At 54.0% G+C, this 16888-nt stretch overlaps 1 protein-coding gene across 1 annotated transcript in view; it reads right to left on the bottom strand.

Annotated features, from left to right (window-relative positions):
- Positions 1 to 13682, bottom strand: part of LOC103773447 (polycomb protein SCMH1-like) — a gene marked incomplete at its 5' end in the record, with an annotated part of 14280 nt that extends 598 nt beyond the window's left edge. Inside the window, 5 exons of the mRNA XM_008940815.1 lie at positions 5218 to 5349; positions 10762 to 10947; positions 11567 to 11767; positions 12769 to 12895; positions 13450 to 13682. Coding sequence (XP_008939063.1) covers positions 5218 to 5349; positions 10762 to 10947; positions 11567 to 11767; positions 12769 to 12895; positions 13450 to 13682 — 879 coding nt within the window. The remainder of the gene's footprint in view (positions 1 to 5217; positions 5350 to 10761; positions 10948 to 11566; positions 11768 to 12768; positions 12896 to 13449) is intronic.
- Positions 13683 to 16888: the final 3206 nt, after the last annotated feature.

Here is a 16888-nt window from a genome sequence, read left to right as displayed (position 1 = left end):
TCGTGCTGGGACCGGGAGCTCGGCACACGTGTGGAGCAGGAGGCAGCAGCAGGCACTGCCCCAAGTGCTGGTCCCCAGCTGCTCTCCCCTGACCTGGGCCCTTCTCCACTGCCTGACCAAGGGGGACTGACAGCCCCTGCCAGGGCCCGTGCAGGAGGGACAGGGCAGGCAGGGCAGGGGTCTCCACGGGCAGGGGTCCCAGCCTGGCACTGGCTCCCTCAGCTTTTCCTCAGGGAACACACTCGGTTTCCAGCTGTCTGTGGCAGTGTTGGGATGGAGGGGCTGAGGAAACTACAGGAGTGATTCACTGCATTGGTCGAGCCAGTGAGACCTCCCTTTGCTGTGACAGCTTCACCCCAGCACCACACGGCTGTAGATTTTACCATCACCCAACACTAGTCTCAGTCCAGGTGGACCTGATGCCTGATGAGCCATCCTGAAATACCTGCATTCTGTTTTGTGGCAAGTTCAAACAGCCAAGGAGGAAAGCAGCTCCTGCAGAAGGGAGCACTGCCTGCACCCTCCAGGCTGGGCCAACACCTCTGGCTGTGAGCTGAAGCTCCTCTACCAACGTCCACAGAGACCCTGAGGGTAGCTCACAGTCCTGAGCACTTGAACACCACAACGGGTGGCAAAGATGAAGAAACCTGAACAACTGCCCCAGCCAGGCCCTGGGTTTCTTCCCTGAGACTTCCCAGACCACAGGAGCAACAGATGAGAACCTAGCAGAGTGAGGCTGTGCTGGACAGGGATGGTGGTGAGTGTGCAGACTCCATGCTACAGCCCAAGAGATCCAAAAGCTGTTGAGATCTTCCCAAACTCTCCCACTAAGCTGACACTGCCATGCTCCAGCAAAGGGAGATGCAGCTCAACAGAGCCTGAGAGACCCTGAGCACTGCAGAACTTGGGCCTCACCCCATGGAGACACACTATCTTCTCTGGTCCCTGTGAACTATGGGGCTGCTCTGTGCACTGGGACCTTCTGGTTTGAGCTTCTGCTGCCTGTGTTTGAGGTTGGGCTGGAGGCCAGCCCACAGCTTCCCTGGCTTCAGCTCACAAGGCTGCAGGATGGGAAGACCTCTCCTGTTCAGCTGTTTGGCAGCTCAGGGGAGCAGAGGGGAGGTCGTTGCCTGCAGCCCTCCACCTCCTGCACTCTGTCACTCTGCACTTGAGGCATTTCTGCCTTTCTTTGCTCTTGGGTCTCTGGGGTGCTCTCAGAAACCAGCAGCACACCCTTGAACTCTCACACAGAGACAGAACTGGTGTGAAGACCATTACAGGGACCTGTGCTGTGTGCTGCCCCACGTGTCAGCTGCCCACGTGGTAGGTGTCTTTTCAGCTGCTCTCTGTGCACAGCAGAAGGCTGGAACCCTCCTTCACCCCCACACCTTCCCCACTGGAGCACAGCTGAGCCAACCCAGCACTGAGCTGGCTGTTCTGGCCCGGGGGTGGACAGAGATCCCCCAGCCCAGGCCCAGACAGACCCACACTGGCTGGGACTTCAGTCAGTGGCATTCCACAGGAGCTTCTTCACAGCAGCTACCTCTGGTCTCCTCTCCAACAGGGCAGTTCTGCCTAAACCCCAAACCTCCTCCCGTGACACCTCTGGGCAAAGGGTGAGGTCTGGCTGATGGGGCACGGGAGGGGAGGGTCCAGCCCCCTGCTCTGCTCTGGATGCTCTGCAATGGGATGGTGGCTGTGCAGCCCAACAGCTCTGTGCTGCACATCCCCATCCTCCACACAAACCCAGCACCCTCTGCCAGGTCAGGCACAGCTTCAGCCTGCCAGAAGCCTTGGGACACTCGTGCCAGCTGGGCTGGGCCAGGCCCACGCGTGTGTCCTCCTGCTCCTGAAGTCTCCAAAGCTCACACAGACAGGACTTGGGGCAGCAGAGGGAGCTTGTGGGCTCAGCTGGTGAAGGCCACAGCTTGGGAGGCTGGGAGACCACGTGCACCAGTTCACGTTGGTGCAATGCTCAGGATCCAAAACCTACCCTCAATTTAAGTCAACAAATAACAGCCTGACGTTATTCTGATGCTCGTGCACTGTGAGGCATTCTTCAAATATGTGATCATGTTCTCACCTGTGCTCATGATCACACACCTGAACCCCACGTGTAGGCCACACAACCAGGCAGGACTACACTGCTTTGCCCAAGAGGCAGCACTGAACTGAGTGTTCACCCTCAGGTCACCCACCTCTGGGTGTGCACTTGGTTGTGTTGAACATACTGCAGCAGAGCTGGAGGATTCTTGGTAGGCTCAATGCAAGAGAGATTTAGGATTTTCTTAAAAACACAAACACACAGAGAACTGCCCAGGTAAATGATGCCTCCAGAAAGGGAAGAGGGAGACAAGGCAAGAGGGGAGAGGTTACTGTGAGTCACCTGGAGCAAAGGACAAGGGCAGGGCAGGGGCTGTGCTCAGGCACACGCAGCACCCAGGGCCCTTCTGCCCTTGGGGACTGGCTCTGGAGCAGAGTGGCTGCTTCACTCTGAGGCAGATTGTCTGATACAGACTGCTGGTTTTAAATAAAGGCTTTGCACTTAGAGCACTGGAGGAGAACGTGCCACGATTCGTGGCGGGGAGGCAGGGAGCAGATAATTAAAGTTTAATTAAACACACAGCGCTACAGATTCGATAGCGTCGTTTGACTGCTCCAACACGGGAGCCTGGCCACGAGCACAAACCTGCTGTGCACAACCACTCACCTCCCACTGCTCCCTGCAAACAGTGTCCCTGGGAAGCAGGTCCCTGCTGTGCTGGGACTGCAGCTTTTCAGCAAACAGCCACCTGGAGGGCACTGGATGTGAGAGGACAACGCCGTGAGAAGGGAGATCTCCCCTGGCTCTGTCCCCTTGCCAAAGGCACACTGACCTTCCCACTGCTGCTCACTGCCCTCAGCCTGGCAAACTGGAGGCTGCCAGGCTGTGTTTCTGTCACCCTGCTGACCTCTGCTGGGGGTTCAGCACTGCCAGGGGACCCAGCTGGAGAGAGCAGTCACTGTGTCAGAAACAGCCACTGTCTGAGCCTTTCAGGCTCATATTAAAATATATCCTCTGAAATGTGAATGTTCCTGCTTGTACTCAGATGTCCTGGCACAGGAGGATGAACAGGCTTTGACTGCAGGACACAAATTAATTTCTATATGGAAGCAGAAACTGCATCTCACCTCCTCCTGCCCCACACACCCTCTGCTTGGACCAAGAAGAGAGTCAGAGGAAGTTCTGCTGCAGGACATTCACAGCCCAGCAGGATCAGCACCCTCAGGTGAAGGCAACGCTCCCTGCCCACTCATCTCCACCTGCACAGGAGAGGCTGGAGTATCCTGGGCAGCCAGGTGATGTGACCCCCTCCAAGGCCAAGAGATAACCAAACAGACTTTAAAGGAGCCAAAAAAATCAATCTTGTAGACAACCTAAGCTAAGTTCCTCCTTGGAACTACCCAGCAGGGAACCTTCTCTCTTCACTGATGGTACAGAGAGAGCACCATGTCCACCACCTCACCAAGGCACCTCCCAGAGCACACCACTGTGCTCCAGGAACAGGCCAAGCTCTGCATGCTCCACCTGCCCGTGGAGGAGGAGTGGGCAGGCTTCCCTGGTGGGTACCACAGGGCAGAGGCTGATGTCAAGGAGACCAGCCAGGACAGGTATTTAGAGCTGAGAAACAGACTGGGCCTCAAGGAACACTGAACTTGTCAATATGCTGAACAGCTGAGCCAGTCCCACACGTCACCTTGTTCCTCACCTCAGCTATGTGACAAACACACAATTTTCATCAGTGGAGATGCCAAGGCCACTAGAAACTGTCCATCAGGGTGCAAGCTCAGGTCAGGCAGGCTGAGACAGGAGGTCAGCAATCCTGAGGAGCAGTGGGCACAGTGATGGATGGAGACTAAACTCACAGCACAGAGGGGAGTTGGGTGCTCTCAAATCTGGGATCAACAACCCAAACACAGCAAATTCATCAAGAGCCAGGGAAATGGGGACTCTAAAAGGAGAGCAACAGAGCACAAAGCCACTGAACTCTGAGCCCAGCCAAGAGTCTCTGGCCATTTTTCAGGGACATTGATGTCCAGATGGAGACGGGTGACAAGTGGTGGGATAGAGGACACCCTCAGCAAGTCTGCAGATGACACCAAGCTGAGTGGTGCAGCTTACATGCCAGAGGGTTGGGATGTCATCCAAAGGGACTTCGACAAGCCTGAGAACTGGGCCTGTGTGAACTTCATGAGGATCAACAGGGCCAAGTGCAAGGTCCTGCACCTGGGCAGGGGCAATCCTTGTTATCAACACAGGCTGGGGGATGATGTGATGGAGAGCAGGCCTGTGGAGAAGGGCTTGGGGGTTCCTTCCAACTCAAAACAGTCTGTAATTCTATCAGTCTATATTACAAACAATTGAGAGTAACACTTTGATAGATTTCCCCATCAATTAATTAAAAGGCTTCAGTAAGGTGGAATCTCCAGTCTGCAGGATGGAATGTCTGCAGCTCAAAACAAAAGGGAAGGTGGAAGTGTATTTATGGAAAACTCCTGCTCAGGCTTTGGTACTCCTCCAGCTACCTGGACCCCGTGGAAACCTCCCACCTGCAGATGGACCACATACCACAGAGGACATCTCTGCCATCTTCTGGGCACGTGGCACAGCACATCTGCAGCACATCTGCAGCAGGGTGACCTGGTGGACCCTGTGAGAAGGGCTCTGCTCTGGCTCAGCTGGTGCAGCACACGCCAGTGAGCCCCTCTCTGCTAGCTGGGGAGGCCTGTGAGGAAGGAGATGGGATCCTGGGCAAGGGCAGCAGGCTCCTGGTGCAGCTGCATGGCAACATCTGTACCACACGCTGCCACAAACCACCAGAGAACTGGGGGGGAGACTGGCTGAAGCAGCTGGGGGGTTTTATGACCACGAATCCCACGCACAGCACTGGAACTGAAACGTGGGTGATTAAACCCCGGATTACACGGTACTGGATGATACTATCAGGGCCAGAAGGAATTCTCCCTGCGTTCCACATGCCTCACACAGCTGCCTGGGCAACTGGCCTTGGCAGAGTGGTTTCCTCACTCCTCTCGAGCCGCCGGGCAGCGACCCGTGCCAGAGGCAGAGCAAAGCAGCTCTCCTGAACCCAGGCTCCACTGGGCACCAGCCTGACCCTGCCGGACCCGCTGCAGCTCCCTGAGCCAGCCAGCTTTGGGAAGAGACGCTGTGCTCACCTTCCAAAGGGTGACGGTCATTCTTTGGTAACTTGGGGGAGAGAGGAGCACTGTATGGAGGGGGATCTTGGGAATAGCGCTTTGTACCCCGGCCTGGTCCCTGCAGAGTGCCGTCTAACGAACTGCTTCTGTCTAGGAAAAGAGAACAAGCCCTATTTAGGACTTCCTGGGCAATTCAGTCTCGCCAGAGTCCCTCGAGACCCGCACGCGTTGCCAGCCCCAGAGCAGCCTGTTAAACCTGCAGCCCAGCACATCTGTCAGGGCTCAGCATTCTGTACTTTGCTTTGCACGTTTTAGTGGAGAAAAAGGGTGGTGAGAAACCTCACCCAGACTCTTAGCCACGTTTTTGCCATATTTCACCCCAAATATCACCTCTGAGCGACTTAATCCCGCTGCTCCTCATTCTACCCCCTGGCTCACACCCCATTTTTTTTTCCTGCTGCTCCCCAGGCTTCCCCTTTGGTAACCCCCAGAGGATTCACAACCACTCTGTGCCACACACAGCGCGTGACTGACCCACACTCAAGCTTTCAATCTCTCCCCAGAGGGATCCCTCAAGTGCCCCACATGCTGCTCTTCCCTTCACCCCAGGCTCCCCATGCTGGACGTGGCAGAGCCAGTGTCAGGCCCTGAGACATCTCTGCAGGTGACTGGAGGCTGAGCACAAAGCGTTGGGGGGTGGATGAACACAACAGAAGCACGAGCAGGGAGGGGAGGCAGCCAGAGGAGCCACAGGCCGGGCAGCAGGACATGCTCCACCTGGGCAGGGCACAGCCAGCTGAGAAGCAATGAAGAGGCCACCCGGGTGGCCAGCAGCACTCCTGGCTGGCCCCGTGCCACTGGCCAGGCACGGACAACACGTGTGAGCCTGCAGGCTCTGAGGAGTGCAGGGGACAGGGGGTGGGATGCTCGTGGGCAGTGCTGGGCCCTGGAGAGCAGCACAGGGACCCCCCGGGCCGGCGGGTGCTGGGGTGACATCGGCGGGGAGCTGCATCACACCAAACACAGAAACAGAGGTACAGGGGGTGGGGGGCACCAGACAGTCACAACTGAGTTGACTAAAGAGCAAATACAAAGGTGGAGAAAAGCTTCTGTTCTATCAAAATCCTTTGGGGAAATGAAAGGGAAGCTGCTTATACTGAGAGCCTGGGACTCCACACAAGTATGATCCAAAATCACTGTGAAGTTAGCAGAAAGACAAATCCTGTCCTCAGGACACTTCCCTCTAAGAAACACTCATTGCCCAGACAGAGATGGGAAACAAACACTCTTAATATATGTCTCTGGATATCTCTAAATGTAAAACTGTCTGACCTGCTTCATCAACCAGCCACAGAACCACAACCAAAGGAGACACTTTTTAAATGGTTTATCAGGTTTTGTTTAGGGTTATTTTTCAAACTGTTTGATTTTAAAAGCAATGCAAACACAGAAGACCAGGTGTAGGAGATAACCCAGGGAACCACAAGTTAGGTCACTGTAAATTAATGGAAGGATACACCAAAAATAGGTCTGTAGTTACAGTCTCTGATTTTAAGGGACAAATTTTAAGAAACAGAGTAATACATATTGCTGCACAAGGCAGTCACAAGGCAGATCATCAGGAAAAAGACAAAATAATTTCAGTCCAAAAGATGCATAAACATCATGAACATGTATCATCAGCGTGGGAATAATCTGTAAGGAAAGGACCCTAAATCTAAGTGGATAAATGTTCACTTCAAGAGGGATGCTGACAACAAGCTGAACATTTACTGGAGATAAGAACCCGCTCAGCATGGAGCTGTGCAGCTCAGGGGATGGTGACACAGGGACAAAGGGAACTAGTTAACTCATTCTGACTTTTGGCACAGTGTGAAGGAAAAGGCAGGACCACGGTGTGAGCTGCAGCAGTAACAGTGTGGGAATGGAGTGAGAGGATACTCTGCAGAAAGGTAAAGACTGAGAAATAAAGGGAAAAAGCTTGTCCTTGCTGCAAGGGATGGGGCAGCCTTGAGGGGTATCTCAAAGGACAAGAGGAATGGGAAAGACTGGAACAAAAATACACACCACTGACTAAGAAGTGGAAGTCAAACAACTGAATGTACTCAGACTGGGGCCGTGAGGGTGCAGAGGAAGCCTAAAGGTAACTGAAGAAAGAAGGCACACCTGAAACCTTGGGTCTGCTGCAGCAAATTCTAACAAAACTCAGTGACACGCTGCTCAGAGTGACTGGAAACATGCTGCCAACAGTTTAAAAAGAAGGTGAAAAACTTATTTCAGCAACAAAATGCTCAGGTCTGAGCTCAGCAGTACTGCAAGGCTCCTAAGAGGCTCTGAAGGAAAGGGTGGATAAAATATTACAGTTACACATGGCATGTACTGTGGTAGGTGCATGGGAAATCCTGGGAAATGAGTGACCTACCAGAGGAAGAGTGGCCAACCTCACTGGCCTGGAATTCAGCAAGACATTTGATATGGAGAACCACCATCTGAGAAGGAGAACTTGAGGATTCCCAGGAGCCTTGTTTTATGTACAGACATCTGACTTGAGGGAAAACAGTCACAGAGCACCAGAAAAGAATGTCAGGCTGGAGAACAATTGCTAATGCACTTTCCTGAGGACCACTCTGGAGTCCTGTGTTGTTTCATACTTTTATTAAAAACTTTGGCACAAATTTTAGAGATTCCCAACGAAATGTGCTGATTTCTTCCCATGTCACACCAGATAAGAGTTCAAAATTACACAGAAAAAATATATGTAGAACAGAGTACCAGAAAGGAGGTGAATCCAGCAGCAAAATGCAGATGTGCACGTGCAGCATTGTCCCATCAGCTGGGAACTTGCCATTGACAAGAAGGGATGATAAGTGACCAGGACAGGTTAATCATCACCTGCTCCAAGGATACAGAGACAAAAAGCACCTTGTAGAGACATTTCTGTGAACATTGGAGATGCTGGTGCTGAGGCACCAGGTGCCCATGAGCTCTTCTGCAGAGATGGGGGTGTCACTCTGGCCACCCCCTGAAGTTTACTTCAGAGGGACAGCAGACAAGGAGAGGAGAGAGCCCTTCTTCCCAGAGCAGCCAAAAGGCAAACTCCCTGAAAGACACGACTGCTCTCTAACTGCCTCCAGAAGGAGGAGAACTGAGCTAAGCTAGCAGTCAATGTTAAGACAAGGAGACACGAATACTGAGTTGACCAAGAATGTATTTGGGCTCCAAACTACAACATGGTTTCTAATAATTCTGAAAAAAATCCCTGAGCAGCCTTCAGTGGAAAAGCAAAACCCCAACTCCACAGCTAATCGAGGCAGCACCACACGCTGTGGTGTCTGCAATAACAGGAGCCCAGGCTCAGTGGTCCAAAGGTCCCTCCAGTCTTGTTGTCAGATGGCTCCAGATCAGATCTACCTGTTCACAACGTTACACAGCCCATCCATGTTCCCACTGACAGCAAACAACTTCCCTTTGCTTGCAAACCAGTTCCTGATGGGCAGTTTGATCCATTCCCCTTCATTTCCATGACTGTGTCCTGCTGAGCAGGTCTCAGTGCCAGGGTGCAGCTGGCCAAAGGGCTGCTGCAGAGCTTCCCTCTGCTGCCTCATGCACACACACAAATCCACAGTGGTGCTCCTGTAGAGCAAGTCTGTTCTGGGAGCTGAGACCAGCTCCCAGTCCCAGCCAGTGAGTGGTTCCTGAGGAACCAGCCCCACCCAGGCACACGAGCAGCTGTGCTGCAGAGGAGCCCAGAACACGTGGAGCTGATGGTGCCACCACAGCAGCCTTGACACTTGGGGTGACTGAAGCTGACATACAGATGATGTATCCTTATTCTTCCATGGTCAGACCTCCCCTCTCAACACTGCTGGTACTGTTTCTCTGCCCTCACCAGGAGCCACTGCAATGTCTAGATAACAATGTTTATCATCCTCTTCCAGGTGCTTGAGAAAGGTGTCAGATGATCAGATGCCCAACAATCCCTGAGATACCAGTATGATGTACAGCACTAGGTGTTACCAGTTCTCTGGCCTGGGGTTAGTCCTTCTTTAATCCCTGCAAACACTCTGAGGAAGAGCTCAGCATGGGCAGGTCTCAGCATCGTGTTGTATTTGGTGCTTTGCCTGAGTTTCCCTGAATTCTGACTTTGCTCTTTACACTTTTCCACTGCACCAGGCAGCCCAGCTCTTAGCACAGACACTGCTGACATCTCACTGTGGGTAGAAACCTGCTACTATGCCCAGACCCTGGGTCCTCTTCCTCCCCTTCTGGCTTTGCTCTCTCTCATCACAACAGGTATTTCCACATTGAAACAGGCGGACTTCTCCTAACTGAGGGTTCCCCAGAGGGGCAGCCTCTAGTCCCAGTAACTAGACATGCTGCTCCTGTACCTGCCACCCAATTCCTACAGCTCCTCATCTTAGAGGAGAGCAGGGCTCCCTGCTCCTGGCATTGCTGGTTCCAGCACAGCTCTGCACTGCCCCAGCCTCCAGCAGAGCAGCCATGGAGGGAGCTGAGGACAGCCCCTCTGAGACCCTCACACTCTTTGGATCCTTGCTAACCTGTTCCCCTGGGCATGGGTGCTCTGTGAGGGGCACTGATGCACTGTGGCATCAGACTGGTGCCTCTACGCTTCACGTGTAGCAACTCTTCCTCATCCAGTTCTTCCTAAGTGTTTATCCTTCCACATGAGAAATTCTTGCTCTTACAAGATTAACTCTGGAAATACCTTCAACAGCAGAACAGCTATTTGGTGATGCAGGGTCAGAAAGGTAGAGGAGGAAGCGAGACAGGAGAGCAGGCCAGCATAAGACACTTGTCAAGGACCTGAAGAGGGTGCAGATGGCTTTTATCCTCTCCACTGTCATTCCTACAGCACTCACTCCCTCTGAGGAGGCAGCTACCACCCCAGGGGCTGCTGCCACTATGGGGAAAAGTATCTAAATGACTTCTTCTTTTCCAAAAGCCATTTGGCACAGCTTGGTGATTTACACTGTGGCATGAACTGTCTTGCCAGGAGCGTGCTGCTCCAACGCAGTGCAGCTTTGCCACGCCAAGAAACACAAAGCCACCTATGCCCAGGGTCATGCTCCACTCTCATGGAGGGCTGGATGTGCTGCCTGCTGGCAGCAGATTCACGGCCAGCAAGGAAACCACCCTGCTAGGTTTTAATTCCATGCCTAACTGCAGTTTACCTGCTGCACGTTATCTATTCTATTTCCCATGCAGTCTTCCACCTTAACCCCTAACTGGATGGAGTCCCTACAACCAGATTACAGGCAGCGGGAAGGACTGGGGGACACGGAAAGGAGGGAAGACAAGGAGACAGCAGGGATGAGCAGAAACCTACAGGCAGAGATGGAGATCAGACCGACAGGCAGAAAACACAGCAGCTTCAACCCTGAGTGAGAAGGACCTGTGGGCACACGCACGGCACGAGGTGTGATGCCACGAACCCTGCAGAGGGCTCTGAAACACACGCCTGCCTCCCCAGAGAGGGACAAATCCGGGTTAAGACACGGGGCACCTGGGTCCCTACGGCGCCGCCCCCGCCCCAGCTCCTACCTGGTAGATACCTGTCGTGGTCGTACTCGTGTGAGCGCTGCATGGGGCTGTTCTGAGAGAAAGGCTGGTTCCCAAAGAGGTTGTCACTGCGGAGGTTGTGGCAGAGCTTCTCCAGGAAGCGGAGGACGTAGGTGATACTGTTTACTGCTGGCAGGTTCAGAGTGTGCTGTTCCCGATCAAACACAGCTGGAGACAGAAACAAACAGAGCCCAACACGTAAACCCCCAGCAGAGGCAGGAGGCTACGCCCAGGGCTGCACAGCCAGCTTCTGGATCTCAGCATCGCTGGGCTGGACTGGAGCAAACAAAAGGCGCTGCCTGGCGCTGGCTGCTCCCGAGCTCCCTTCCCCGGGACAGGCCAGAACCAGCCTGCTGCACACAGCCTCGGGCACGGGGCTGCAGCGCCCTCGAGGGGACGGGGCCTGTGAGGAGGGGCCCGAGCTCCCGGCACCTGGCTGTGCACGGGCCTGAAACCAAAACCAAACCCCGGGGAGCCTCTCGTCGTCCCCTCGGGGCTCCGGGAGATCCCCCCGGTTCCGCCTCCTGCCGGGGCAGTGCCGCTGGGGACACCGGGTGCCAGGCTGCAGGCTGCCTCCTGCAGCAGCTGTGCCCAGAGGCCACACACGCTGCTCCCAGCAGCCTGGCTGCTGCCTCACTGACACAGATGTCTGGCAAGGAAGAGGAGACAGAAATCTTCCACCTGCCCCTGGCCCACGGCTGCACCGAGCTTCAGCAGAGACGTCTTCCGAGGAGCCAGCTCTTGCCACGACACCTCTGAAGGGAAAGTGCTGCGGGCAGGTTCTCACCTGAGATGACCTCTCCCCCATGGCCTTGTTTTAAGAAGGAGAAGACTGTTTTCTGGTGATAAGCACAATCAATGCAGGCCTGTACTGCTTGCTGCAGGACAACAGAAGCTCGAGCTGGTCCAAAATGGTCTGGCAGCTGTTGAACTTTCTTCTTGTCTAGGTGGGGCCCAGTGCTGCCGTTCTTGTTCAAGTAAATGCAAACTGCCAAGATGAGAAATGTGTTTGCCATTAACCCACTCAGGAAAGCAAGAAACAGATGCCTAAAATCCAACCTGAGAGAGGCTGAGACTTTAAGACTGTCAAGTCACTCCCAACGGGGAATCCACCGCGACTGCCCGTCTGCATCCCAACAGCAGAGCTGCTGGGAGAGGAACTGCCCCCAAATCCTGCCTCAACATCCTCCTGCCTCAACATCCTCCTGCCTGCTCTTTCTCCTGTGCTCTCCCCAGCACCCAGGCTCCCAAGGCACGCTGCAAAGCAGTTCCCACACCAGCCAGCTAAGGTGGCTGTGATGTTCGAAGGAGATGAAGAAACACAGCCCCTGATTTTTAGGGAAACTGGATTCTTTAGGTTCCTCTGAAAACTGGCCAATTATGTTCTGGTGAAACAGAAGGCTCAGTTCTTATCCAGTGCTTGACTGGGCATATAAAAAGCAGCTTTGCATTAGACCTTCAGCTACATCTCCCAGTGGAAAAAGAACACATACAAGGCACTGCTGCTCCTGCTACTCCCCTGCTCTCTCTCACCCCTCTCTGCACTGATACCCTGGGTGGAGCTGAGCAGATCCCTGATCAGTGCCCAGCAGTTCTGCACCTTGCTGCAGTGTCAGCAGCTGTGCCTGGGGAGGCTGGGGAGAGCTCGTGCTCTGCTCTCACAAGAGGTGCTGCATGCCCTGAGAGTGGCAGGGTCCCCAGCATGCATGTGGCAACTCAGGGAAGGGGGACCCTGCACCGAGCAGATGGGCTGGAGATCTTCCTAGCACTTCATTATTTCCGAACAGGAGAGAGAACCAAGCAGCTGCTCTGAGCTCCTGTGCCTCTCCTCTCCTCCCAGCACACTCTCTGTGAGGCCAGCCCTGCTGGAACTGCAGTTTGCTGGTGTACAGGTGTGGGAAGCAGTGGGGGTCCCTCGGTGTACCCCTCTCTGACTGATGCAGCTCCTGACTGTGCAACCTCGTGGAGAAGGTGGTTTGAGACCCTTACCTGTGGGAGCCTGCATGGCAGAGCTGGGGATTGTAGCAGCATCCTGGGGCACAGTGCTTGTGTCTGGTTCTGGGGTACTGGTTGTTGGAGAGGTGGGTGCTGGGTTCAGCAATGTCCTAGGTTTCCTCTGCAGAAAAAGAGGAGATATTTCTCCTTTTATCCCTGCTCTCCTTTATCACCCATGATCACTACACTCTCTCTGCATCCAACAGACAAGGCACTGTGGAACATGACACACTTCTGATGGTGATGACCGGGAGTCTCAAGAACCTCAATACGCATTTTAAAAACCACAATCCTGAAAAAATAACAAGCCTGACATCTGCCACCTCTGCTTGACTTTGACTAGCCAGGCACGATGGATGGGAGAGCTCACCCCACCATGCAGCCACCCTGTCCTGATCACAGCACCCACCATGCTACGACACAGCTAACGAAGCTCTGCAGCTCCAAAGACACGGTTTGGTGATGGACATGACCTTCAGAACACAGACATTCTCTACAGCTCAGGGGCTGGACTCCAAGGGATATTCCCAGCCCACGTACCCCTTTGGTCTCCTACTTGCTGCAGTCATACAGCCAGAGGCTGAGACAAACGTGCACAAACACACGCATGCACCATCCCATGGCAGAACTTGCAGCACCTGCTTTTCACCCGCCTGCATCAGCATCAGCTTTTACCTTACTGCCAGGCTTGGGGCCTCTCTTTCTGGGGAATTTCAAAGGCTCCACTGACTTGGAGGGTGCAGGCATGGGGTGGTGGATTAGTGCTTTGGTCGTTCGACCACGCTTCTTCCCTGTTTTGCGACGCCTTTGCCCTTGTTGATGCCCCAAAACAGTCTTTGTGCTACTGTGCATGCTAGGCTTCTCCGAGTTTACTTCGGAGGCAGGTAAAGGGCTCTTTGGAATCACAACTGAAATAAAAACAGAAAAAGCAAATAAAATTAAATCAGGCGAGAATCAGAACAAGAGCAGCCTCCATCTTTAAACAGTGTCACGTGGAAGAACCTGGAGCACTCACGGCCCCTGCACAGAGGCTCCTGCTTTCCAGGCCAGAGGAAAAACCAAATGCACTGACCCTCGGCTCCGCACCCGAGCTGTGGGACACTGTGGCTTAGCCTGGAGGGGCTGAACTCCAGAAAGATCACATTTTCAGCTGTACCTTCCTTCCTGAAAACAACTGGCACCTACACCTCATCCTCCTGCAAGTGGTGACCTGCCAGCCATCCCGGGAAGGGCACTGACAGCATTCCTGGGGGAAGGACCCGCCAGGACCTGCCCGCAGCCACTGAGCCAGTGCTGCACTAGAAAGCCCCTCTCTCCAGGCAAAGTCAAACCTGCTCTGTCCCTAAATTACCAGTGAAGTGCAGTGGAAGGCACCAGCTCCATCCCCAATGCCTGCAAGGCCTGTTGCTCCTGGCCCTGAGTGAGAGCTCAGCTTGGTGGGATCAGCTGACCTGCTCCTCTCACCTTCCTCTGGGGTAAACAAGGTGCCAGCACCAGGCTCCTTCTGATCTCCTCATGCTTGCCATGACAAAACCAGGTTCTGCTGTATCTGCCCACAAATCTCCTGAATTTGGTGACGTATCTTTCCCAAGTTCTGCTAAAGTCTAGAGATGAGCTGGCCCAGCTCAGCAGACCAATATTTCCTTTAGACTTAAACTTCTGCTAAAAACCAAACCAAACCAAACCAAACCCTCCTGGATTCGGAAACTTGCCTTCCTTTAGACTTAAACTTCTGCTAAAACAAAACCAAACCAAATCAAACCCTCCTGGATTTGGAAACTTGCACAATGACCTTTAGGATGTCTTGTTTCTCAGAGTTGGAAACCTCACTGTGTGTTCAGTGTGGAGGCTCTGAATTAAAAAAAAACCTAACCCAACACTTTTAAAGCAAGAGGCTTTACAGCTATGGAGGGAGTGCAGTAGAAGACTGATGCCAGGATGCCACACAGCCCTAACAGTGGCACGACTGAGAGTACACAAAGAGGTTTTTAAGTTTTTTCTAACGAGGGTTTTACAAGTAGTTACTGTGAGCAAGGACTCATTCCCTTGGCACAGACACCATTTCCGGCTGACAGCTCAGGAGCAAACTGAGCTGGGCCCAGCTTTCTAGGGGTCTGGAGAAGATCAGTGGTCTGTGAGGTGAAAGCAGCAAGCTCTGAGTCAGGAGATTCTCCAGGGACAGGGCTGTGAGCTGCCAGCTCTGTTAACTACTTCACTGCCAACCAAAGCACAGATCGAGCAAACAGCATCAAACCATAGAATTGGCTTGGTTGGAAAAGACCTTTAAGATCATTATGTCCAACCATTTACCCAGCACTGCCACGTCTACCACTGAGCCACGTCCCTCAGCACCACATCTCCATGGCTTTTAAACACAGCCAGGCAGGGTGATCCAGCCCCTGCCCTGGGCAGCCTGGGCCAGGCCTCGACAGCTCTGTCAGGGAGCAAACTCTTCCTGATGTCCAACCTAAATCTCCCCTGGCACAAACTGAGGCCATTTCCTCTTCTGTGCCATCACGTGTTGCTTGGGAGAAGAGTCCAACCCCCCCCTGGCTCCAGGCTCCTGTCAGGAGCTGTGCAGAGCCAGAAGGTCTCCCCTGAGCCTCCTTTGCTCCAGGCTCAGCACCCCCAGCTCCCTCAGCTGCTCCTCCCCACACTTGGGCTCTAGACCCTTCCCCAGCAGCTTCGTTGCCCTTCTCTGGCCACGCTCCAGCCCCTCAAGGTGTTTCTTGTAGTGAGGGGCCCAGAACTGACCCCAGTACTCAGGGTGTGGCCTCACCAGTGCTGAGCACAGGGGCATCATCACTTCCTTAGCATTGCTGGCCACACTACTTCTGATACAAGTCAAGATGCTGGTGGCCTTCTTGGCTACCTGGACACATGCTGGCTCATCTTCAGCTGGCTGTCGACTGACACCCCCAGGTCCTTTTCCACCAGACCACTTGTCCCCAAGCCCAGAGAGCTGCAAGGGGTTGCTGTGACCCAAGTGCAGGTCCTGGACCTTGGCCTTGTTCAACCTCACCCGTTGGACTCAGCCCATGGATCCAGCCTGGCCAGGTCCCCCTGTAGGGACTTTCTATATTCAAGCAGACCAACACAGCCTGGTGGGGTCTGCAAACTTGCTGAGGGTGCCCTCAATCCCCCCGTCCAGATCATTGATATTAAATAGAACAGGCCCTAGGACTGAGTCCTGGGGACACCAGTTGTGCCTGGCTGCCAACTGGACTTAACTCCATTCCCCACCTCTTTTTAGGCCTGGCCATCCAGCCAATTTTTTATCCAACAAAGAGTACACTTGTCCAAGCCATGAGCAGCCAGTTTCTCCAAGAGAATGCTGTGGGAAACACTGTCCAAAGCTTTACTAAAGTCCAGGCAGACAACATCCACAGCCTTTCCCCCATCCAGTAGGTGGGTCTTGTCACAGAAGGAGATGAGGTTAGTCAAGCAGGACCTGCCTTTCCTAAACCCACGTGGACTGGGCCTAGATGACCTGGCACGGCTGCTATGGGCAGATGTGTATGAGGTCCCATCAGTGGCAGCTTGTTTTGGCCTCACGTGAATGAGCAGCTGAAGGTGGCAGATCCTGCCTTGTTCTTCTGGTCTGACTCCATTCACCTTTGACTCTGGGGTACCAAGTGCTCTCCATGGGAAAACTGGGCATCAAGCTGGCTGCCAGGTCCATGAAAACCTGAGCAAATGATTCACTCAGGTGGCTCGAAGCCAGGACTGGTGCTATCTCACAGCAGGACTGGCTGACTTCACGTGGGCAGATGCAGTGGCCAGGGACTCCTCCAGGTCTGAGCGGCCACCAGGACTGCCACGACTCCAGCCACACGTGGTTGGGGCACACCTAGGACATGGTGGTCAGCAGGTGGCACTAAGGAGGGTCAGGAATACCTGGCAGCACTCCTCCTGACAGCCACAAATCTTGTGTCTGCTGCTGCTGGGGGAGGAAGGACTCTGCTGTCCCTGCCCCACTGCAGCAAGCTGCTCCTGCAGGTGACCTGCACAAGGAGTGGGATGCAGCACGTCCTGCCCCTGCCCCCACCCCACACTCCCCTGGCACTGCTGCCAGTAACACAGTGTGTGGTGCAGCCAGGAACAGCCCCGTTCT

This window comes from Merops nubicus, unplaced genomic scaffold (assembly GCF_000691845.1).
Source record: "Merops nubicus isolate BGI_N331 unplaced genomic scaffold, ASM69184v1 scaffold7495, whole genome shotgun sequence".
NCBI classification, from domain to species: Eukaryota; Metazoa; Chordata; class Aves; order Coraciiformes; family Meropidae; genus Merops; species Merops nubicus.
Note: the sequence above shows the minus strand (reverse complement) of the source record. Positions and strands in the feature narration are given on the sequence as shown.